We start from the raw sequence: 25,484 nt of genomic DNA on the forward strand, positions 1-25,484 counted from the left end.
ATTATAAGATACAAATTCACAATATGAATCAGTTTCAAATTGTAATTCTTCTATCATACTTTTAGAAAATGAATATATAGTGTGAAATGCCCAAATGTATGTATATATATCATCACGGGATAGAGTTCGTTCGTTTAATTTGTCCAAAATATCTCCTATTCTCTCCAACAAAGGACTCATTATGTATGGTTTTTTGTTATTTTCTTAAAAATCAGCCCATGGAAGATTATTTATTGAATCTAAAGCATCCAATGCACCTTTCATCAATGTTGCTATTCGAACAATAATTTTTATGAATCCTTCAGTATAAATGCATACATTTATTAAGTCAATACTTTCTTTCTTTTTATTTTTACATATTTGTAGGCAGTTGATAATAATTGTAAAAAGATTATGTATTATTTTTGCATAAATGCATCCAAGTAATATAGTCAAAGATCGTATATTTGTCTTACATAGACATTGATGTGTTCTATTTTTTTAACTAATTCAGAGTTTTCGTCATTAAACAAACAAAAGAAAAACTTATGATGTTAGATAATATTAAAGTTATGACACTGGGTCAGTTTACTGAACCGTCATAAGTGAAGGGAGGAGTAAATTTTAATTAAAAATTAAAAAATAAAAATTTTTATAATTGTTAATATTACTATTATATTAAACTTCTCGGTTTGTGCGACAAAAATATAATTGTATAATACATATTTTTATATTTAAATAATAATTTAAAGAATTACTAAATAATAATGTAAATTGAGATAAATTATATAAAATAAATCTAAAAAAAATTAATTTGATTACAACATTTACAGAATTTTTATTTGTATTCGCCTTTGAAATTCATCAACTGTTGCTTTAAATTCCAAATCTAGATTAAAAAAAAATTAGAAGATGATATTAAAATTAATATATTTTTTATTTTAAATACCTTGTATATATTGCTCCCCTGATTTTGGTAAAAATGTTTCTTCAGTAAATGAATCAAATTTAAATCCCAGTTGAAAATAATTTTCTTGAATTACAGTCTTTATATAATCTTTAAATTTTGTGGTTAAAAAATTAAAAAATACTAATTTTTCGTCGTGTTTAATTATAGCTTTGTATTCTTGAATCCATTCTTCCCATAAATAGTTCTGATTATAAGGTACAAATTCACAATATGAATAAGTTTCATTTTTTAAATCGATTACTATACTATTAGAAAATAAATATATAGTGTCAAATGCCCGAGTGTATGTAGATATATCATTACGGGATAGTGTTCGTTCGTTTAATTTGTCCAAAATATCTCCTATTCTCTCCAACAAAGGACTCATTATGTAGCGAATGTAGCTATTTTCTTTAAAATCAGCCCATGGAAAATTATTTATTGAATCTAAAGCATCCAATGCACCTTTCATCAATGTTGCTAATTGAACAATAATGTTTATGAATCCTTCGGTATAATTGCATACATTTATTGAATCATTTCTTTCTATCTTATTATTTTTAAAAAACTGTAGGTAGTTTATAATTATTGAAAAAAGATTATTCATAACTTTTGCATATGTGCATCCAAGAAATATTGTCAAAGCTCGTACCTTTGTGTTATATTGACAGCGATTTGTAGGTGTTTTAATTAAATGTTTAAGGAAATAAGTTTTCCCTTTATATTTTATAATGTCTACCATATTTAAATTTTTCCATCCCGAATTTATTAATAAATTATCTAACTGATCTACTTGTTTTTTCGTAGCATGTTTTGCTTCTGTATATAAAATCACATAAAATAATAAAACACTAAACTTGATAAGTGTTAATGAAAACATATGGATGATAATTAATTATTATTACGATTAAAATTTTTTGAACGAATTACAATTTGACAAAATGTAAAATGACACGTATTTATTTTGTTGTACATTTAAAAAATTAAGACTAACATTTATGAAATTATAATAATAAACCTTTAAATAGAATTGTTTCCACAAAAACTTTTTATGTGCGACACCAAAAAATTGTCGAACGGCTTAGTTAAATAATCGAAAAGTAAACACTTGAAGTTCTTTTTATGATAATAAAATAGGTTTGTTATTTATGGTGTACTATATGTTTCTTATTATTATTAAGCAAAAAGCTTGAATATTTGTATTTATAATAAGTTTTAAATTTATTTTAATGAAAACTTACGGAAGATAATTATATATTTTTATAATTGAAATTTTTTTTAACGATATACAAATCGACAAGGTGTAAACGTGACGCGTATTTATTGTTTTCTGTATTTAAAATGAATAAAATTAACATTTATGATAAAACATATGTAGTATTATAATAATATCTTTTAAATAGAATTGTTTCCATATAGGCTTTTTATGTGCGACACAAAAGAAATGCTATATAGCTAAATTAATTAAAGAAATGTGAAAACTTGATGTTCATATTATGATAAATATATAGGCTTGTTCTTTAAATTGTATGTTTTATATTAATTTTAATGTCATCTGTTGCAAATATGGACAAATAAGACTGTAGCCACCTCAATATCACATAATGTACTAAAAATATTATTTAATACCACAAAAATACGATATAATCGAATTTTGAACGCACTTTACTTAAACTGATCTGGCACTTAATTGGACCAAATGTTGCCTCTGCTCCTCTTTCCATCGACTTTTCCTTGGATATTGTCATGCCACCACACCGACATGTTATCTAAGTCAGATACGCGACATTTAGCATACATGCGATACTACATTAAAAAAAAAGAAAATGGAAATCTGTTACCTTGACAATATATCCTCTCTTCTAGCAGTTTCTTCTTATGAAAACTGATTCTAAATGGACTAGTTTGTCACCTAATTTTCCAAAATTGATACTTGACGAATACGAACTATCCCGTCTACGACTGCCTCACTATAATATTACAGATAATAATTACCACGAAAATATGATATTATCGTATTTAAGACGCTCTATAATTAAATCAATCCGGCATGTATTTGGACCAAATATTGCGAATGTCAACTGTAATTTTCTTTTACTGAGAAAAAGCCTAGGTCGATTAACACAAATTAATAAAACAAATTTTTTCTACATGTGCATAATGGACATTTATTAGGAGAATGTTTTTTTTTACAAAAAAAAAAATAATTTACCGGGTCCTTACCTACTACATGTAAATGACTCTTGAAGTTTACAAAATGTTTAATATTTTGTAAACAAAAAGTTTATTATTTCGATGTAAAAAATCACTATTTTTCATACTGTTATAATTTTCTATATTTTCTTTTTTTGAATTATTTATACTTAGAAGTCTAATTTCAGATTTGAAAACAGTGCGAAAATTTGATTTAGAAAAATATATTTTTAATTCTGTTGAAATTTCCTTTTAGACCAATGTATTTATTCATAAGTAAAAAAAAACGTTACCCCGATGATTTATCTTCTTTCTAAAAATGTACGTAGAAGTTAAACAAATTTATTAAATACTAATTCATTTATTATAATTATATGTCATGAAACTAGTAATCAGGATATAAATGAGGAAATATGAGTTCATTTTTCTTATATAATATCTTATGTCACTTATTTATAAAATAATGATTTAATTATGAAAATGACTAAGTTAACAACATAATTATACATAAGTTAGGGAAAAATATAACTGAGAAATTTTTGACAATAAAAACACCTGCGTCTTACTTAAATTAAATATGTTTATAATTGTTAATATCATAATTATATTAAACTTTTCTGTGTGTACAACCAATAAATAATTGTAAGATACACAATTTATGTTTATATTTTAATAATAATTAATAGTAATACTAAGTAATAAAGTAAATTGTGATTAATTATACAGGGTGTTTTTTTTTATCATAACCCACTGAATTGCTTGCAGAATAATAATAATTTAAACATTTTTTTTTTTATTATCTTTAGTTACACATTATTCTTGAATTTTTAACTATGTAATACTTTTTAAGTTCATCCCTTATGCCTTGGAGGGGGGTCAACTTTGTTTTTTTAAATGGTAACACATATTTTTAATTTAATAAAATGTTTGAGTTTTTAATTTAATAGTAAATGGCATTTGAATTTTTAATATAACTTTATTAGCTTATTAGATATAAACATTTAAAGTTTCAAAATTTTGAGTTAATATACATGTATAATACACATGGGATTGTAAATACAGGTAGCTAATTGGATTTTTATGACATTGCTGTCTCAGTCACGGATTGTTTATTATCAATTATGATTATCAATAGATATACTTTCTGTATTGTCAGTTAGTGTATTTATAAACTCATAACAATGTGCCTTACTACAATTGATAATAACAATGCTGTGTATCTGCTAATATCGATGTTATAAAAAACCAATTAGCTACCTGTATTTGTAATCCCTTGTGTATTATACCTATATATTAACTCAAAAATTTGAAACTTTAAATGTTTATATCTAATAAACAAATTAAGTTTCATTAAAAATTCAAATGCCATTTACTATTGAATTAAAAACTCAAACATTTTATTAAATTAAAAATATGTGTTACCATTTAAAAAAACAAAGTTGACACCCTTACCAGGCATAAGGGATGAACTTAAAAAGTATTACATAGTTAATAATTCAAGAATAATGTGTAACTAAAGATAATAAAAAAAAAAAATGTTTAAATTATTATTATTCTGCAAGTAATTGAGTGGGTTATGATAAAAAAATCACCCTGTATAAAATAAATATAGAAAAAACTTAATTTTAGTAAAACATTTAAAGAGTTTCTATTTATAATAGCGTTGGAGGTTTTTCATCTGTTGCTTTAAGCTCTAATTCTAGATTTATAAAAAAGCCAGTTCTAGAACTAGTTCGTGAGGTAGGAAGCTATATCTTGGAAGTATATTCTCTGCATGTGTACCCGCCAGCCATAAAGGACTATACCAACAACCTCTCGCTAACGTGTATGCAGATGGCATAAAACGTATATTGAAATAATATTTATTATATATCAACAAGATAAACTGTGTCCGGGCCAGCCAAGGCATTACGCTGGGCAACCACAGTCTTGTTAGTTATATTTTGAATATAGATAGTCATATTCTTATAATTATATTTTGACAAGTTCAGAGTAAATCGAAAATATTATTAGTAAATATATAATATAATATAAAAAACCTAGCACAGTGGCGACGTGGCATAGTTGGGTCCAGTATAGATTTAATCTGACAGTGATTGAAATCACTATCATAAGAAACGCTTCGATGCAAATCTGTAGATAGTGTTTAATTCTAAAAAATTGATGGACAAAAGCAACATAAATTTCTATTTCCTTAATTATACCCAGATTAGTAATTGTTTTAATTAAATAGTATATAATTTTTAAAATTAATTGTTTTCAAATTATTATTGATTTTTATTTTTAATATGTTAAAAGTAATAATTTTTAACCTACTTTTTTTTGTCCTTTATAGTTAAAGTTTATAATAAAAAAAATGAATTTATTACCACAACTTTTTGCTCAATTTCAAGTTGGAGATTGACATCATTAAATAGAAAAAATGGTATTGTTAAGATTAATATTATAATTGTTTGTATGGAAAAAGCTGGTTAAGCTACTTTTTATTTGAATAAGGAATTTTTTTTTAATTTTAAGGGTAATATCTTTAACTAAATACCAGTTGTAATCATTTGACGTAACGTTGAAAAAAGTAGGTAAAGTGATTGTTGGTAAAATAAATCGTAGTCACAAAAAAAGTGCGAAATATTAATAGCTATAGGCGGATTCGAAACTCGTACCCTAAGCGTGTAAAATACAAGTGTTACCGATTCGGCAACTGTTCTTTGCTTTCGTCGCTATATAAAATTAGCAATTTAAGATAATTCAAATTTAAAAATTACTTTTTCGACTTAAAAAAAGTAAAAAAATTTTAATAGGTTTAATTTCTTTTGTCTTATGAACTTTATTCTATATCAATTAAATTATTTAATATTCATGAAAGTCAGTGTATTCCCCTTGTAAGATATTTTAAAATACAAAACCCAGAATTTTAACACAAAAATAGTATAATTTTGAATACGGTAACCATTTTCACCAAGAAGAAAATGTATATTTCGAATTTTTTTTTTTCATAGTAAAGTACATAATATAAACTTTAATTTAAGATTAAATAAAACTGTGAATATTTCCGGAACATTGTCGAGACAAATTTTTTTTTTCATTTTATAGTACATAACATAATTTTTGATTTGATATATGTTTAAAGGACGCAGTATTTACAAAACATTTTCTAAAGTTATATTGGAAAAATGGTTTTTGTAAAAAATTTGATATTTTAAATACCCATAAATCATGGTAAAAAGTATAAATAAAATAATAAATCATAATAGACGCAAGTCTTTTATTCAGAATATTTGCAATCTATACAACAAAATGGTACAATAAGTAAATTTGATTTAAATTGATAATTAAAATAACATGAACTATTATGATTGGGAAATGACTCATTAGTCACACCTCTAGCATGTTGTTTAAGTTAGTCTTTAGTTATTTAGTAGATCTTTATTCCATTGTCGTTTTAGTCTGCGAGGAGTGTTTAAGGGTAAAGTATTTGTTGACATTTTATTAATTAGCGGATTTCTATGTGATAATAAATTTTGATGAAATCGTTTGTAGTACATGACTGCAAGTTCTTTTACGTTTTTTATTTGTAGGTCTTTATGTAAATTTATGTTTGTTATGTACCATGGGCATTTGGTAATAAGTCTGAGTGCTATTGATTGAAACGATTGAATTGACCTTATATTTGATGGTTTTGCAGGACCCCAGATTTGGATTCCATAAGACCAAACTGGGCGTATTATAGATTTGTACAGTAAAAGTTTTGTTTTGAGTTGGAGTTTTGAAATAAGGAGAGGACGTAGAAGGTGTAGTCTGTTTCTTGCACTTTTTCTTTTTTCTTTTAGATGGGGGCCCCACATCAATCGTTTGTCAAGCGTAATTCTNTCTTTTAGATGGGGGCCCCACGTCAATCGTTTGTCAAGTGTAATTCCTAGGTATTTGATCTCTTCTTTTATAGGTATGGGAATATTGTTCATAATAATTTGAGGACATTCTTGTGGTTTGAAATTTAGAGTGAAGGTGATTTGAGCAGATTTATCTTTATTGATTTTCACTCGCCATTTTTTTGCCCATAAGTCAATAAGGTTGGCATGATATTGTAGTGAAAGACTGGCTTCGATTGGATCATTATTAATTGATAGTACAGCTGTATCGTCTGCGTATGTGGCTAAAATTGTTTTATCCGTTTGAGGGATATCGGCAGTGAATGCATTATAAAGGTCTGGGGATAAATCACTTCCTTGAGGTACACCTGCATTTATTTTTTGGTATGATGAGAATTCATTTCCTTGGCGAACGACAAAGTGTCTGTTTTCCAAATATGATTTTATTATGAGAAAATATGGAGCTGGTAAATAGTGTTTTAATTTGAATAGTAATCCTTCGTGCCAGACCCTATCGAAGGCCTGTGCTACATCCAAAAATAGACCGGTACAATAATGTTTATTTTCAAGTGTTGTTGCAATTTCATCAGTTAATCGGTGTATTTGATGTATTGTTGAATGTCTGTTGCGAAACCCAAACTGACTATCTGGTACAATATTATGTGATGATAGAATAGGACGTAGTCTTCTGAGTAATATTTTTTTTAAAAGTTTACCTAATACTGGTAATAAACTTATTGGTCTATAAGACGTAGAAAGATGTTTTGGTTTGTTTGACTTTGGTATTAAAATAATAGTTGCAAATTTCCAGATTATCGGAAAATATGATAATCTTAGCATCGCATTATAAATGTAGGTTAACAAAATCATGGTTTTTTGTGATACATTTTTTAAAATTTTATTGGTAATTAGATCCCTGAAGGAAGTTTTTTTATTAAATATTCAACTTCGCCTGGAGTTGTATATTTGGCTGGTAAAGCCATTGGTAGTGGAGATATTAAAAAGGATTTTATTTCTTCATTGAAATTATTGTCAGAGTATAAATTAGTATTTGGAATGAATGTTTTTGCCAATTGTTCTGCAAAAATGTTGGCTTTGTCTTGGTCCGTTATAGCTAAGGTGCCATTTTCTTGACGAATTGGTGGAATATTTTCTTTTTTTTTTTTTTGAGCTCCTATTCTCTCCAACAAAGGGCTCATTATGTATGGACTTTCATTATTTTCTTTAAAATTAGCGCATGGAATATTATTTATTGAATCTAAAGCATCCAATGCACCTTTCATCAATGTTGCTATTTGAACAATAATGTTTATGAATCCTTCGGTATAATTGCATACATTTATTAAATCATTTCTTTCTATCTTATCATTTTTAAAATAGTGTAGGCAGTTTATAATTATTGAAAAAAGATTATTCATAACTTTTGCATATGTGCATCCATGAAATATTGTCAAAGCTCGTACCATTATCATATATTGATAGCGATTTGTAGGTGTTTCAATTAAATTTTTAGAATAATAAGTTATCCTATTATATTTTATAATGTCTACCACATTTAAATTTTTCTATCCCGAATACATTAATAACTTATCTAACTGACTTGTTGGTTTTTCGTAAAATCTGCTTCTGTATATAAAATCACATAAAATAATAAAACAATAAATTTGACAAGTGTTAATGAAAACATATGGATGATAATTAATTATTATTATGATTAAAATTGTTGGACGAAATACAATTCGACAAAATGTAAAATGACACGTATTGATTCTTTTGTGCATTTAAAAATAATATTACAAAAATGTACGATAAAACATATATGGTGTTAAAATAATTTCCTTATTCCTTAAAATAGAATTGTTTCCACATAAACTATTTATGTGCTACACAGAAAAATTGATGTGCCGGTAAATTAATTAAATGAAAAGTGAAAACTTGGATTTCATCCTATAATAAAGAAATAAGCTTGATTATTTGGATTTATAATAATCTTTTAATTAATTTTAATAACATCATTCATATAAAATTAATAACAAGATAAACAATGTTTATATGCATTATATAATTAATAGGACAAAAAAAATTGAACAAAAACAATTTTCAGACACTTTACCTACTATATATAAATGACTTTTGAAGTTAACAAAATTAATTATTTCAATGTATAAATTCACTTTTTTTTTTTTTTTTATATAATTTTATATCTTTTTTTCAATTATTGATGCCTATATTTTAGGTTAAACGGTAACGACATATAGTAATAAAGCACTCTATATAGTAAGAAAATAAGTATCCTTCTTATAACATTTTCTTAAAATATATATATATATATATATACATATGTAATATAAAAAGTATTTATGTGTTAGTTATAAATTTTTCAATAACATAAATATAGAAGAAAATTAATTTTATTACAATATTTAATGAGTTTTTATGTGTATTGTCTTTTAGAATGGTTCTTTTACTACTGAGGTAATTATTTGTATTAAGTAATACTTCTATTTTTTTAACTAATTCAGATTTTTCGTCTTTAAACAAACAAAAGAAAAACTTATGATGTTAGATAATATTAAAGTTATGACATTGGATCGGTTTTCTGAACCATCATAGGTGAGGGGAAGAGTAAATTTTAATTAAAAATTAAAAAATAAAAATTTTTATAATTGTTAATATTACTATTATATTAAACTTCTCGGTTTGTGTGACAAAAATATAATTGTATAATACATATTTTTATATTTAAATAATAATTTAAAGAATTGCTAAATAATAATGTAAATTGAGATTAATTATATAAAATAAATCTAGAAAAAATTAATTTGATTACAACATTTACTGAATTTTTATTTGTATTCGCCTTTGAAATTCATCAACTGTTGCTTTAAATTCCAAATCTAGATTTAAAAAAAAATTAGAAGATGATATTATAAATAATATATTTTTTTAATTTTCAATACCTTGTACATATAGCTCATTTGGTGTTGGTAATAATGTTTCTTCAGTAATTGGATTAAATGTAAATCCCAGTTGAAAATAATTTTCTCTAATTATAGTCTTGATATAATATTTAAATTGTCTTGTTAAAAACTTTAAAAATTTTAATTTTTCGTCGTGTTTAATTATAGCTTTGTATTCTTGAATCCATTCTTCCCATAAATAGTTCTGATTATAAGGTACAAATTCACAATATGAATGAGTTTCATTTTTTAAATCTTTTATTATACTATTAGAAAATGAATATATAGTTTCAAATGCCCAATAATAGGTAGATAGATCATCACGGGATAGATTTCGTTCGTTTAATTTGTCCAAAATATCTCCTATTCTCTCCAACAAAGGGCTCATTATGTATGGACTTTCATTATTTTCTTTAAAATCAGCGCATGGAATATTATTTATTGAATCTAAAGCATCCAATGCACCTTTCATCAATGTTGCTATTTGAACAATAATGTTTATGAATCCTTCGGTATAATTGCATACATTTATTAAATCATTTCTTTCTATCTTATCATTTTTAAAATAGTGTAGGCAGTTTATAATTATTGAAAAAAGATTATTCATAACTTTTGCATATGTGCATCCAAGAAATATTGTCAAAGTTCGTACCTTTGTCTTATATTGATAGCGATTTGTAGGTGTTTCAATTAAATTTTTAGAATAATAAATTTTCCTATTATATTTTATAATGTTCACCGCATTTAAATTTTTCCATCCCGAATTTATTAATAAATTATCTAACTGATCTACTTGTTTTTTCGTAGCATGTTTTGCTTCTGTATATAAAATCACATAAAATAATAAAACACTAAACTTGACAAGTGTTAATGAAAACATATGGATGATAATTAATTATTATTACGATTAAAATTTGTTGGACGAAATACAATTCGACAAAATGTAAAATGACACGTATTGATTCCTTTGTGCATTTAAAAATAATATGTCAAAAATGTACGATAAATAATATGTGATGCTAAAATAATTTCCTTAAAATAGAATTGTTTCTACATAGGCTATTTATGTGTGACAAAATAAAATTCTGTACAGTTCAATAAAATAAATAAAAAGTGAAAACGTTTTGTTCTTATTATAATAAAGAAATAGGCTTGTATTTTAGGATGTATAATTTGTTTTTTATTTATTTTAATGACATCTGTTGCGAATGTGGACTGTATTTTTCTTTTGGCGAGAAGAAGGCTACTTAGGTCGATTAACTTCAAATTAATTATACGAATTATTGCTATATGTGTATCATCTTTATCGTTGTTTGATTTCGAACGTCGTGACCTTCATACAACCATGTTACTCCGATTGGATACATTTCTCCAAAACTCTCTATTCACCGTATTCCGAATACTTTCTGACATTGACATTTTCATGAGAATTTTAATTTGGTCTATATAGTTGATGATATGATTGCCTTTTCTCCTCTTTCTTTCGACTTTTCCTTGGATAATGCCATGCCACCACAACGACATGTTATCTAATTCAGATACGCGACTTCCGCGGAATATTATGTCGGCTAGATTATCTTTGCCGTTAACGTGATACCAGTCTAACTGAGCGTTCAAGTCTTGTATTTCACCGATTCAGACCAATCAGACCAATAAAATGTTTTGTTTATAACTATTATTACTAAGTTATTATTACCTATATTGTCACCTAAGCGCGCAAGTAATACGACAGCACAAAATTCTAATCTCGGTAAAAATAATTTCTTTAAAGAGACTAATTTACTTTTAGTGCTCATTAAAGCAATATAATTATTACCATACTCGTCGGAACATCTTAGATATAGACAACAAACATAAATATTTTTACGCAAAACCATGAACATTAATGTTTACCATTCTATTTTTTATTGTATTTCTCGTGGTATATTTAAGATATTTAACGAGTTCAAATCAGTTTTATATTTTAACCATTCTTTACGGATTACATCACTTACCGGCTCATTTCATAGCCTTTGTAATATTAATTTAGCCTTTATAATTATTGGTCCGATCAAAAGGGTCATAAATTCGAGCTATCTCTGATAAAATATCACGTTTGAACAAAATTCCAGCATAAACCTAATATTATCGTGATGGAATTATTTATATTTGGTAATTGGGTTAAGTTCACTTCAATGCCATTCGCATTACTAATTAACTGCGAGTCATTCGATGATCAGTCACCTAACTCAATACCGACAGCTAATGATATTTCGATAAGACCGTTACGTAATTCAGCAGATGCCGACTGCGATAGACTTACACACAAAAAATCATTCATATAAAATCGCGACCTATAGCGGCGGCCGCACTTGGAAACCATTTTCGAATGAGTTTCGAACCTGAAACAGTGCGCATCAAGCACTAACGCGTTACCGACTCGGCCACACCGTCCCACTATACCTAATGGTATAAATGTATAACGTTGATAAATTTTCTATGCCGACTGTTTATCAGTATGGTCTAAACTACTACTAATAATACATACTATTGCGATTACTCTTTTTTTTTTTTAACAAACGTTATAATTAAATAATCAAACGATAGCGTGCTTAATGAATAGAAAAAATTATTTATTTTCTTTAATAATAATATATATATAAATTTTTTTTAACGATATTAAGGAAAAGAATTTAATTCTGTTATCTTACCAATATTTTCTCTCTTCTAGCATTTTCTTCTCGACAGAAAATATTCGAAATGGACTGGTTAGTCACCTAATTTCCAAAATTGATACTTGATGAATACGAACTATACCGTCTACGACTACCGTTATATAATATTACAGATAATAATTGTCACAAAAATATGATATAGTCGTATCTAATACGCACTATACATAAACCGATCTGTATTATACTGTATTTATCTTTTAACGAGAAGAAGGCTACCTAAGTCGATTATCTATAAATTAATAAAACAAATTTTATTATATGAGCATAGTGAAACATTTAATAGGAGACTGGTTTTTCTCCACTGTAATAAACCAAAAAAAATCAGAAAAGATCAAATAAAAATATTGGTTAGATATATATGGCTGGTCTTTGGTTAAAATAAAAATACAATATAGCGTATATATTTTGCCGAATAATATAAAATTAGACAAGATAATAAATAGCGGAATGAAAAATGTTTAAATATGGTAAAATGTGTAAGGATGTAAAAAATATAATAATATGAATAAAGAGGGGTTTAGACGGATGAATAAACGAAGTTTAAATACATGAGGGTAATGATCACATAAATAAAAATGTACACAAAAGTTGTGACAAAATAGTAAATTGATCTCAGGGTTGAACAATATTGAATAAATTATGTTAATTATCCTACAAAACTCTATTCTTCTTCTTTTTTTTCTTCTTCCTCGCCTTAATCCCAACTACTTAGGGTCGGCCACCATTATCCTAAACTTCCACTTGACACGATCTCCCACATCATCTACACTCACATCAGCTGTCCTCGTATTGCATCCTACAAAACTTTATTACCTATCTTAATCGTTTACTACGCAATAGAATATTTATGATTTGAAAGCGACAATTTTAATTTGTACTTAGCTCGTGTCCCACGTAATGCAACAATTATTTCAAACAATTCAATGTTAATTATGAATTTACAATGTGTTTAACACATTGTACACTACGCGTTATGCAGTTAATATGGCCGTTCAAAAATAAAACGTTTAATTATAAATGATACGAAACTGTTACACATAATCTATGACTGTTTTATTATATGTAAGAGATTCTACGCACTCTGTGTTTCTATTATAAATATAATTAAACAATGTACCCTTATTTGATTTTGTTGAATAAGTATACTTTTGTGAGAGTATATTTTATTAAGAGATTGACACTAATATTTTTTAAATATCCCTCTGGCCTGGCCAAAACAAGATTCAAAAATATTAATATCTGTGTAAAAGATTTATCAAGGCGGAATTGTGGTGGCCTAATGTGTTCCGGCGCTAAAGGATGCGTCACAATAATTACCAAGACAAAAATTAAACACTAAAAAATATATTCGTAAGTTTCTCTGTGCTGTTTGCCGGCGCGATGTTCGTTAAAACAAAGACATTAAACTCAGCTACCCAGTATAGTTACAATACACTTAGTCCAGTAAAAATATTATTAAATTAGATTAAATTTAAGTAATTGTAACCTTTAGCTCATAATAAAAATTTACAATTAAATGAATAATTAAAAATGATTTGAAATTACTATAAAAATAAAATAATTTTAGAATGTTTGAGGTTTAAAATATTAATTGATATTTATTTCCATGATAAAATAAAATAATAAAACATCATTATTTAATGAACAAATAAATTTAAAATAAAAGATTCACCAAAACAAAATTCACTTTAAAATTACTCCAAGTTCAGTTTAATCTGAAAAAATATTCTAAGTCAAAATTAAATAAAAAAAAAAAAGTCACAAAGATTAAAAATTTTGTATATTTTGAAATCAACGAAAAAAACTGATTTTAATAGGAAAAAATGATATTTTATAGTAGACAAGGGTTGTGGAGCGATCCCTAGTGTGATCTTGGAAACTGTAGATCTTAATTAATAGTTAAATACGATTGGCTGGACTTAATTGAAAACCTACAAATAGGCGTTACTTTTAATCTGTACAATAATCAGATTTAATTCCCTAGTTTATTAATTATTTTATGTTTTAAATAAGGGAACCCAGTTTTGGTGATCATGTGAATTCATAAAATATGATTTACATGTACAAAAGATAACATAACATAATATTCTAAAATTATAAGTAATAATATAATATTACACCACTGAATAAAATTCGAATGTCTCCATATCAAACATTAAAAAAAATTTTAAAAAAATATAGAATTACGTATGGTACGCCGCTAAATATCATTCATACCAAATAAATGACGAGATGTATAATGTTGATATGTATTTTATAATTAATTGCATAATATAAATTAAAAAATAACAATTTCCCGGCCCCTTACTTACTACATGTAAATAATTCTTGAAGTTTACAAAAATTATTATTGCGATGTATAAAATCACTATCTTCTCTTTAAAAATGTCCATAGAAGTTAAACAAATTTATTAAATACTAGTTCATTTATTATAATTATAAGTATATCATGAAACTAATAATCAGGATATAAATGAGGAAATAGGAGTTCGTTTTTCTTGTATAATATCTTATAAAGTAAATTGTTATTAGTTATATAAAATAAATATAGAAAAAACTTAATTTTAGTAAAAAATTTAAAGAGTTTCTATTTGTAATAGCGTTGGAGGTTCTTCATCTGTAGCTTTAAGTTCCAATTCTAGATTTATAAAAAAAATATAAGACTATGAAATGATAATAATGTATAACTATTAAATTATTAATACTTTTACTAAATAACAAATATATATGAATAAAGCAAAAATCATCTAAGGAATGTTTCCCTTTTAGGATAATCAAAATAACCATTAATTAACACATGTATCAAACTAGTCTCCTACAATTCATTAACTATGCCTACATCAGGGTTTATATCACAATTAATTAATCACAAATAAATAAACAACATCTCAGGGAATTTCACTAGAGATCGCTCGTTTAATGTAAACATGTTTTACTCCTTCAAAATTCACGTAATAAACAAGAATAAGAATAAGTGAGGTAAGGATATTTTATTATTTGATAGCTCAATATAGTTCAACCCCTTTAATTTCATACTTCATCCTTACCCCGTATTATTATTTTTTTTTTTTATTTTTTACTTTTTGTTTATTACAATGATATCTAATTTGAAATACCTTGTATAATTAGCTCCCCTGATATTGGTAAATATGTTTCTTCAGTAATTGGATCAAATTTAAATCCCAGCTGAAAATAATATTTTATAATTACTATCTCGACATATTGTTTAAATTTTCTGTTTAAGAACTTTAAAAATACTAATTTTTCGTCGTGTGTAATAATGGCATTAAACTCTTGAATCCATTCATCCCATAAATAATTCTGATTATAAGGTCCAGATTTACAATACGAATCAATTTCATATTTTAAATCTTTTATTAATTTTTTAGAAAATATATATATAGTTTCAAGTTCCGAAGAGTATGTAAATATATCATAACGTGATACATTCCGTTCGTTTAATTTATCAAAAAAATCTCCTATTCTTCTCAACAAAGGACTCATTAGGTAATGATCGGTGCTTTTTTCTTTAAAATCAGCCCATGGTAACCAATGTAATGAATCTAATGCATCCATGGCGCCTTTCATCAATTTTGCTATTGGAACAATTACATTTATGAATCTTTCGGTATAAATGTTTTCATTTATTAAGTAATTTCTTTCTTTCATTTTATTTTTACAAATTTGTAGGCAGTTGATAATAATTGAAAAAAAATTATTTATAACTTTTGCATATGTGCATCCAAGAAATATTGTCAAAGCTCGTACCTTTGTCTTACATTGTAAGCGATTTGTAGGTGTTTTAATTAAATGTTTAAGATGATAAGTTTTCCCATTATATTTTATAATGTCTACCATATTTAAATTTTTCCATCCCGAATACATTAATAACTTATCTAAGTGATTGGCTTGTTTTTTCGTGCATTCTTTTGATTTTGTACATAAAATCACACAAAATATTAAAACACTAAACTTAACAAGTGTTAATGAAAACATATGGAAGAAAATTAATTATTATTATGATTAAAATTTATTGGACGAAATACAATTCGACAAAATCTATAATGACACGTATTGATTTTTTTGTGTATTTAAAAAAAATTTGACAAAAATGTATGATAAAACATATGTTGTGTTAAAAAAATTTCCTTTAAATAGAATTATAATAAGTTTTTGATTTATTTTAATAACATCATTCATATAAAATTAATGACCAGATAAACAATAATTATTTGTATTATGTAATTAATTAGATAATTAAATTAAATAGAAACAATTTCCTGGCTCCTTACTAATTTCGTGTAAATGACATTTGAAGTTAACAAAAATGTTTATATCGATGTATAAATTCACTTTTTTTTTCATTTTTTTATAATTTTCAATTATTGATTCCTATATTTTAGGTTAAACGTAGAAGCCATATAGTAAGGAAATAAGTATCCTCCTTATAACATGATACGGTATTTAAAGGTTAATAATAATCGTAACACCGTGATTGAAATTTGGTATAACTGTCGAGTCAGTTTGTTTTATTTTAATAACAATAATAATATTAAAAATACTGAAATATGCAAATAATACAGGTTTACAATATAAGGCGAGGGTATATCTCGACGACACGTGTGGCGGATATCAGTCACAAATGAACTGGTTTATATAGTCGCCGACGTGTCTCGCGGTGCTGAACCGACCGCCGTACAAGACAAACTAGTGTTATGGTCAACACTAATTAGTGCGACGGTGGACAGCTGATAATCACGACCGGATAACGTCCTAATTCAGTGTAAATGAATAGTGCACTATTACGGGCTGCGTCAATATAATATATTCTATATAATATAAAAAGTATTTATGCATTAGTTAGCCCTTAGCTTGGCAGATATTTATTTGATACAATATCAGACAATTTTTAACCGGAAATACTGTGATATAATTTAGATCGCCGATATTACACTTTGTGATGTTGTGGTGTCAGTATATTTTCTGTATTGAGTTCATTTGATTTATTAAATAGTTTAAAAATGAATCTAAATGCAAAAGTGTCATTAATAAAAAGTAGTATTGCTTCAAAAATAAATTTTATATACAATCCAAAACAACTAAAATTAAATCTTACATGGTGGACCGAAATAAATCCTGTAACAGAAGACTACTTATACATATAAGCTAGAAAAGTGACAGAATTATAGCCGTAAAATTAATTTTCGAGGAAATAGTAATGAATGTAATAAGTACCTATGCACCACAAATAAGATGTGATAGAATAGACAAGGAAGTGTTTTGGAGAGAGACGGATAATATAATGCAAGGAGTATCTGATAATGAGAATGCGATGATAGGTAGATATGAATGGACATGTAGGCAATGAGAGGAGAGGATATGAAAGAGTACATGGAGGGTATGATTTTAGTGGGAAGAATGAGGCTGAAGAAAGAATCCTTGATTTTGCAATATCATATGATCTTGCTGTGGTTAATACTTATTTAATAAAAAGAGAAGAACATTATATAACTTATAAGAGTGGGTGTAATAGATCACAGATTGATTATTTTATATGAAAGAGAAAGAGCGTAAAGCGAGTCATAGATTTTAAAGTAAAACAAGTAGGAGTAACACATAGTAAATCGAATACGAGGTAGGTGAATTGCGGAGATCAGAGAAAATAGTCCAGGAATTGATAGGAGAGGTAGAATGATTTAAGTATTGAGGATCAGTTTTGCAAAAGAGCGATGGTATTGACGAGGATGTAAGACACAGTATTAAGTGTAGGTGGTTGAAGTGGAGAGAAGCGGCTGGTGTTATATAATTAAAGAATTCCAATGAGACTGATGGTAAGTTATATAAGACTGTAGTGAGACCGGCTATGATATATGGTTCAGAGTGTTGAGCGGTTGACAAGAAAGCAGAGCAAAGAATAAGTGTAGCAATTATGAGAATTCTTAAATGGATGTGTGAAGTGACTAGAGAAGATAAGATAAGGAACAAACATATAAAAGGGAGAATAGATATAGTGTAAATTGTGAATAAGTTGAGAAAAATAGATTTAGATGGTTTGGTCTTGTTGTGAGGAGTGAGGAATCGGAAATTTAAATTTATTAAATATTTATTCATATATTACGCTTATACATCATAAAACTTAAATTCAGGATAAAATGAAGGAAATAAGAGTTTATTTTTCTTTAGAAATAATCCACACATTTTTTAAAATTAAACACTAACTACAGATTTCCATCGAAGCGTTTTTAATGATAGTGATTTTAATCACTGTCAGATATCATGTTTACTTGTCCCAACTATGCCTCTTCCACTCTTTGTTACTGATTTATGTTGATCTGTAATGCTATATTATATTGACCACACTATTTTTTCAAATGGAAGCATATTATATAGTTACCTCACTTATTTATAAAATAATGATTTGATTATGAAAGCCACTTGACGATAATAACTTTTTGTATAATAAAAATTGATAACTTGTGGCTAATTAATTAAATAAAAATAAAATATAACTATATTAATTTAAAAACTAAAAATATTAAACTAAAAAGCCATATAAAATTACTGAAAAGTTGTTGAGTTTTATATTTTTTAGTTTTTAAATTAATTAAATTTTAGACTTTAATTAAACCTTAATTAACCATTTTAACTTTTAGGATCAATATTTTAGTAGTCAATGATATCATTATACATAAGTGAAGGGGGAGTATAATTGAGACAATTTTTTGATAACACTTGCGCTTTATTTAGGTACTTAAATTTAAAATTTTTATAAGTGTTATTATCCATATTATATTAAACTTCTCGGTGTGTAAAACCATCAAATAATTGTTGGATACACCATTCATGATTATATTTTAATAATAATTTAATGAATTATTAAGTTATAAAGTAAATTGTGATTAATTATATAACAATAATTTAGAATAAAATTAATTTTAATTCAATATTTAATGAGTTACTATTTGTATTGACGTTAGAGTTTTTTCATCTGTTGCTTTAAGTTCCAATTCTTTATTTATAAAAGCAATTATAAGACTATGAAATGATATTTAAATTAATTTTTTTTTTATTTTAAATGCCTAATATCATTAGATTCTCTAGTGTTGGTAAAAATGTTTCGTCAGTAATTGGATCAAATTTAAATCCCAGTTGAACATAATTTTCTATAATAACTGACTTGATATAATCTTTAAGTTTTATGGTTAAAAACTTTAAAAATACTAATTTTTCGTTATTTTTAATAATGGCATTATATTCTTGAATCCATTCATCCCATAAATAATTCTGATTATAAGGTACAAAATCACAATATGACTCAGTTTCATATTTTATATCTTCTATTATTCTATTAGATAATAAATATATAGTTTTAAATGCCCACATGTATGAAGATATATCATCACGGGATAGAGTTTGTTCGTTTAGTTTGTCAAAAATATCACCTATTCTCCCCAACAAAGGACTCATTATGTAGCGAATTTTGCTATTTTCTTTAAAATTAGCCCATGATACATAATGTATTGAATCTAAAGCATCCATGGCGTCTTTCATCAATGTTGCTATTGGAATAATTAATATAGCTATTATGTTTATGAATCCTTCGGTATGAAAGTAAACATTGTTTATTAAGACATTACTTTCTTTATTATTTATACAAAATTGTAGGTAGTTGATAATAATTGAAAAAAGATTATTTATAACTTTAGCATATGTGCATCCAAGATGTACAGTCAAAAGTCGCACCTTTTTCATACATTGAGTTCGATCTGTAGGTGTTTTAATTAAATTTTCAAGAAAATATATTTTCTTTTTATATCTTACAAAGTTCACGACATTTAAATTTTTCCATCCTGGATATATTAATAAATTGTCTAACTGTTCTATTTGATATTTTGTAGCAAAATCTGCTTTCGTGTATAAAATCACATAAAACAATAAAACATTAACTTTGACAAATTTTAATGAAAACATATGGAAGTTAATTAATTATTTTTATGATTGAAATTTATTTAATAAAATACAATTTGACTAAGTTTGAAATTACACGTATTTATTCTGTTTAAAAAGTAATAAGACTAACATTTATGATAAAATATTTGTGGTACTATAATAATTTCCAATAAATTTAGCATTTTCTGCTTTCGTGTATAAAATTACATAAAATTATAAAACACCAACTTTGACAAGTTTTAATGAAAACATATGGAAGATAATTAATCATTATTATTATAAAAAAATTTTGCACGAAATACAATTCGACAAAATATAAACTGACACGTATTTATTCTTTTATGCATTTAAAAATACTAAAACTAACATTAATGATATTATTATAATAATATTCTTTAAATAGAATTGTTTCCATATAGGCTATTTATGTACGATACAAAAAGTTGCCATACGACTTAATTAAATAAACGAAAAGTAAATACTAGGAATTCTTATTATAATAATCCCTCAACTTTTATAATTATACACCATCAACAGATTTGCATCGAAGAGTTTTTCATCATAGTGTTTTTAATCATTGTCAGACATCATCTATACTTGCTTTAAACTTGACACATCCATATTGTGCCGATAACCCAATATACTATCGTTTTTTCCCTAATTATTTATTCCTATATTTTAGGTCAAACGATAAAGTCATATAGAAAAGGAGTAAGTATTACTAGTGTAACAATTTCTCTTAAAAAAAAAAAAAACTAAGAAATATTTATATGTTAGTTATAATTTTTACGGAAACCTGACTACCTGCCCACAAAAGTGGATTCAAAATAACAACTTTTTCACAAAAGTCAATTTTTTCAACTTAACTTTTGATAATGTTCCGAAAATACTGCGTAATATATATTAAATTAAAGCTTATGTCACGTACAATAAATTAAAAAAAAAATCAGCACAGGGGGGTCGCGGCACGGTGGTGACGTGGCATAGTTGGATCAAGTATAATGATATCTGACAGTGATTAAAATCACTATCAAAAAAAACGCTTCGATGCAAATCTTTAGATAGTGTTTAATTTTAAAAAATTGGTGGATTATTCCAAAAACTACATGATCTTAATATCTTGAATGAAAAAGGGATTATTAAAAAATAATTTTTCTCATAAAAAAATTGTGTTGATCCATACACTTTTCAATATGTCATAGCATTATAAAGTTAAAAATGTAAAAAATAATATCAAGAATTTTCACACGTAAATAGCATTCGATAGTCATTTTCACCACGAAGACAAGTCCAGAGGCCATATTTTTTTTTTATTCATAATAAATAATATTACATTATCTTTAATTTAAGATATATATAAAAGTGTCAGACTTTCCGGAACAATTTCAAAAGTCAAGTTGAAAATGTTAATTTTTTGTGAAAAAGTTGTTATTTTGAATTNGAAAATGTTAATTTTTTATGAAAAAGTTGTTATTTTGAATCCCCCCCTATGGGCTGGTAAAGGGTTAAGTTTATAAAAAAAATATACCAAATGATAGGTAAAGACACCAAGCATCTATAAAAAAAAATTATATTGATTTGTTCATTTTTGAAAAAGTTATGGCAGTTTTAAGTAAAAAAAAATTTCAAAAATTAGCGATTTTTATATTTGTAATTTTTTTGGATATTTCCCCCATTTGCGAGTAACGAGGAAATTTTTTTCAATTTTTAAGGGTAATGTCTTCAACTAGATACGATTTGTGAAATTTCCATCTTTACCCGTAAATTGGGTAAATCTCCAGAAAAATTGCAAATTAAAAAATCGCTAATTTTCGACATTTTTTCAATTTTTTTTACTAAATACAGCCATAACTATTTTAAAAAGACAGTAGCACAGTGGAGTCGAGGCACAGTGTAGAAAAGGCATAGATGGGACAAGTATAGATGATATTTGACAGTGATTAAAATCACTATCATAAGAAACGCTTCGATGCAAATCTGTAGATAATGTTTCATTTAGAGAAATTGGTGGAGCATTCCAAAAGCAACATCAACTCTTAATTCTTTGATTATATCCTAATTAGTAGTTTTTTGATTTTAAAATATAATATATGAATAAATACTAATTATAGTTATTAAATTTAGTATGAATTTGATATTCAATAATTTAATATTGTAATTTAAATGGAGAAATTATAAAAATAATAAAGAANATTGTAATTTAAACGGAGAAATTATAAAAATAATAAAGAAGTTGTATTTTGCTTTATTTTTACGTGTATAAAAATTTAAAGAGCTCGATACAATAAATTTCAATAAAAACTGTTTGTTACTATAAATAAATACACTGAACTACAAGGAACTTTCATCAGTAACAAAAATATACCATTATAAATCAACTTTTCGCGATGTTTTCAAATCTGCAATTAGACTTTTTCTATCACTTCTAAGTTTTAATATTATTAAAAATTAGTATTTACATATTAAATATTCACATCGAAGTTAAAAAATTGGCTATTTAAGCTAACTCAAATTTAAAAATTACTTTTTCGACTTTAAAAAAGTAAAAAAAATTTAATAAGTTCAATTTCTTATGTCTTATGAACTTTATTCTATGTTAATTAAATTATATAATATTNAAAAAAAAAAAAAAAAAAAAAAACACATCATGGTAAAATTAATTCCTTCTCAGCTTCGCATCGAAGACAAAATGACAAAATCGATATAATATAGAAGTGAAAGTAGATTGTTGTTGAAAAACATGTGTGTTATCAAATTAAATATTTTAGTCAATTATTACCAATTGTATGTTGTTATTCGCCAAAATGATTTTAACGCGTCTTTAACATTTTGCGGCATGAAAATTTAAAGGTTCTATGTGAGATATTTTCAAATTGACTTTTTAATTTTCTAACTCTTTATAATTTTCTGTAAAAATTAATTAATTTGAGAAATTATTATTTATAATAACTGTTGTACTATTGTCATGTTGTGCTACATTTTTTATGGAGAGTTTTTAATTCCTGTGGTTTAACTTTTTTTAACAAACATAATATTACGAAGTTGTCGCGTTAGGAAAAATATAACATACTCTTCTTTACACCGGACATATGTTACTAGATTAGCCCCTACTTTTCTATGTACATAATTCATTATGTAATTAATATAGTACTTGACTTAGAATGTTGATACTGTTACTTTCAAAGTTACTAAGCATGTAAAATTAATTTAATTTTTTTTTTAAAGTTTTATCTATTAAAATCAATAATAATAAAAACTAAAAATTGTTTACATATAAAATCTTATTGCTCTGTAAGCAACATTTTGTATTCTTTTATTTTTCACATATTGTCTTTTGTTTTTTAATGATTAATATTTAAATAATGTACACATTATTTATTTTGTTATTTTGTTATTTTATTATTTTGTTTTCTAATTATATATTAAAATAATTTTAATTATAGCACTTGCCCTTTAATTTTGCGTTCATTTTTCTGTTGCGCATTGCATCTATTAATTTTAAATACGCATTTTTCAGATAAATCTATAAAAAATCTGCATATATATGAAACTAGAGTCAGATGAATATTATTATCATTTCACTGTATCATAAGCTCTATGTTTCCATTGGATAATTCACTACTTAATAATTCAACTACTATTCTGTTGTGATGGAACATTGTCCAGTTACATGTAATGTCTTATTACATTGAGATTACTCAATGTTATATTTTCAGTAGAATGCACAGTTCATCAATTTAAAAAAATTCTCGACATTTTTAATTGTATAATAAGAAATTAATATTTCTATGGAAACAGAATTTGTAAGTAAAATATTTAAGAAAAATATACAATTGAAATAAATTGATGACATTTTAAAATATATTTAAAAAATTACTAACCTTATACAATGAACAATGATTATCATCTTTTAATATAATAAAAACCAATAGTTTTTTTAAAAAATTAATACATTCCCTAAATCTGATATTAATTATTAAGTAAGCACTCTTGAAAAAATAATTTAATTTAAATATAATTTTTCGTTTATTGTAAAGAAAATATGAAGTTTAGCATGTTTTTAGAAGTATTGAATTCAAAATAAAAATAAAACTATTGATAGTTAAAAATTTAATAAAACTAGTTGGAAACCAAGAAATAATACTAAATATTCACATATAAACCATTAATAAAAACACAATATTATGAAAGAATGTTTTTAAATTAGAAAATTTCGCTAAAATTATTATGAAAGTTTAAAAACAAAATTAATACAAATTAAGAAAAATGAACTGAACATATTTTATTTATAATATTTTTTAACAATAAATATTTTAGCTTCGATGCGAAGCTGAGAAGGTATTGGTTTTACTATGATGTCTGTTGCCACTTTTTCTCAGCTCTCACTGGACCGATTTCTTTCAAAAATACGTCAANTTTTTTTTTTTGTGTCTGTCACTACTTTTTCTCAGCTCTCACTGGACCGATTTCTTTTAACAATACGTCAAAAGATCACAAATTGTATCTAGTTGAAGACATTACCCTTAAAAATTTAAAAAAATTCCCTCGTTCCCCGTAAATGGGGGAAATATCCAAAAAAATTACAAATTTAAAAATCGCTAATTTTCGAAATTTTCTCACTTTTTTATCTTAAAACTTCCATAACTTTTTCAAAAATAAACAAATTAACATAATTTTTTTTTCTACTAAAACCTTAGATATTTTCCTTTCATTTTATATAATTTTTTTGAAAATCTAACACTTAACCTGCTTATTGGGGGGGATTTAAAATAGCAAATTTTTTACAAAAACTATTTTTTTCAACTTAATTTTTGAAAATGTTCCGGAAATACTGCGTCCTTTAAACATATATCAAATTAAAGCTTATTTTATG

The 25,484-nt window shown here is 25.5% G+C and overlaps 4 protein-coding genes across 10 annotated transcripts in view; all 4 read right to left on the minus strand.

Annotated features, from left to right (window-relative positions):
* Positions 1-419: 419 nt before the first annotated feature.
* On the minus strand, positions 420-10,904 carry LOC126898495 (uncharacterized). Of its 5 annotated transcripts, none has more exons than XM_050672566.1 (5): positions 3,415-3,524; positions 2,770-2,898; positions 2,593-2,697; positions 929-1,747; positions 421-868 (listed from the first exon to the last, which is right to left on the minus strand). In XM_050672566.1, the coding sequence occupies exons 4-5, from the start codon at positions 1,668-1,670 to the stop codon at positions 807-809; spliced, it is 804 nt and encodes a 267-aa protein (XP_050528523.1). In that variant the 5' UTR covers positions 1,671-1,747; positions 2,593-2,697; positions 2,770-2,898; positions 3,415-3,524; the 3' UTR covers positions 421-806. The 5 variants fall into 5 exon arrangements, with proteins under 5 accessions (XP_050528521.1, XP_050528523.1, XP_050528522.1 ...); XM_050672565.1 differs by lacking the exon at positions 3,415-3,524 and adding an exon at positions 3,152-3,270; XM_050672564.1 differs by lacking the exons at positions 2,593-2,697; positions 2,770-2,898; positions 3,415-3,524 and adding an exon at positions 10,600-10,904 and having other exon boundaries at positions 420-868; positions 929-1,580.
* LOC126898500 (uncharacterized) lies at positions 9,689-10,404 on the minus strand. The gene is made up of 2 exons (XM_050672578.1): positions 9,948-10,404; positions 9,689-9,884 (listed from the first exon to the last, which is right to left on the minus strand). The coding sequence occupies exons 1-2, from the start codon at positions 10,333-10,335 to the stop codon at positions 9,823-9,825; spliced, it is 450 nt and encodes a 149-aa protein (XP_050528535.1). The 5' UTR covers positions 10,336-10,404; the 3' UTR covers positions 9,689-9,822.
* Positions 10,905-14,332: 3,428 nt separating the features above from the next.
* LOC126898496 (uncharacterized) lies at positions 14,333-16,695 on the minus strand. 3 transcript variants are annotated; one of them, XM_050672570.1, is made up of 3 exons: positions 15,920-16,695; positions 15,778-15,847; positions 15,056-15,299 (listed from the first exon to the last, which is right to left on the minus strand). In XM_050672570.1, the coding sequence occupies exons 1-3, from the start codon at positions 16,655-16,657 to the stop codon at positions 15,238-15,240; spliced, it is 870 nt and encodes a 289-aa protein (XP_050528527.1). In that variant the 5' UTR covers positions 16,658-16,695; the 3' UTR covers positions 15,056-15,237. The 3 variants fall into 3 exon arrangements, with proteins under 3 accessions (XP_050528526.1, XP_050528527.1, XP_050528525.1); XM_050672569.1 differs by lacking the exon at positions 15,056-15,299 and adding an exon at positions 14,333-14,376 and having other exon boundaries at positions 15,778-16,695; XM_050672568.1 differs by having other exon boundaries at positions 15,778-16,695.
* Positions 16,696-19,593: 2,898 nt separating this feature from the next.
* The window catches only part of LOC126898493 (uncharacterized), a 14,264-nt gene continuing 8,373 nt past the window's right edge, over positions 19,594-25,484 (minus strand). The window contains exon 2 of the mRNA XM_050672560.1: positions 19,594-19,670. Coding sequence (XP_050528517.1) covers positions 19,609-19,670 — 62 coding nt within the window. The 3' untranslated portion in view covers positions 19,594-19,608. The remainder of the gene's footprint in view (positions 19,671-25,484) is intronic.

Source organism: Daktulosphaira vitifoliae, unplaced genomic scaffold (genome assembly GCF_025091365.1).
Source record: "Daktulosphaira vitifoliae isolate Bord-2020 unplaced genomic scaffold, ASM2509136v1 Scaffold_2, whole genome shotgun sequence".
NCBI lineage: Eukaryota > Metazoa > Arthropoda > Insecta > Hemiptera > Phylloxeridae > Daktulosphaira > Daktulosphaira vitifoliae.

Coding starts and splice junctions, on each gene's coding strand:
- LOC126898495 (XM_050672564.1), bottom strand. CDS start 10,827: ATGTTTTCATTAACACTTGTCAAGTTTAGTGTTTTATTATTTTATGTG. Junction 1,581..10,599: donor GCTATCAATATAAGACAAAG/GTACGAACTTTG, acceptor TATAACACAAAG/GTACGAGCTTTGACAATATT. Junction 869..928: donor AGGGGAGCAATATATACAAG/GTATTTAAAATA, acceptor TTTTTAATCTAG/ATTTGGAATTTAAAGCAACA.
- LOC126898500 (XM_050672578.1), bottom strand. CDS start 10,335: ATGAGCCCTTTGTTGGAGAGAATAGGAGATATTTTGGACAAATTAAAC. Junction 9,885..9,947: donor AAATGAGCTATATGTACAAG/GTATTGAAAATT, acceptor TTTTAAATCTAG/ATTTGGAATTTAAAGCAACA.
- LOC126898496 (XM_050672568.1), bottom strand. CDS start 16,657: ATGTTTTCATTAACACTTGTTAAGTTTAGTGTTTTAATATTTTGTGTG. Junction 15,300..15,777: donor AGGGGAGCTAATTATACAAG/GTATTTCAAATT, acceptor TTATAAATCTAG/AATTGGAACTTAAAGCTACA.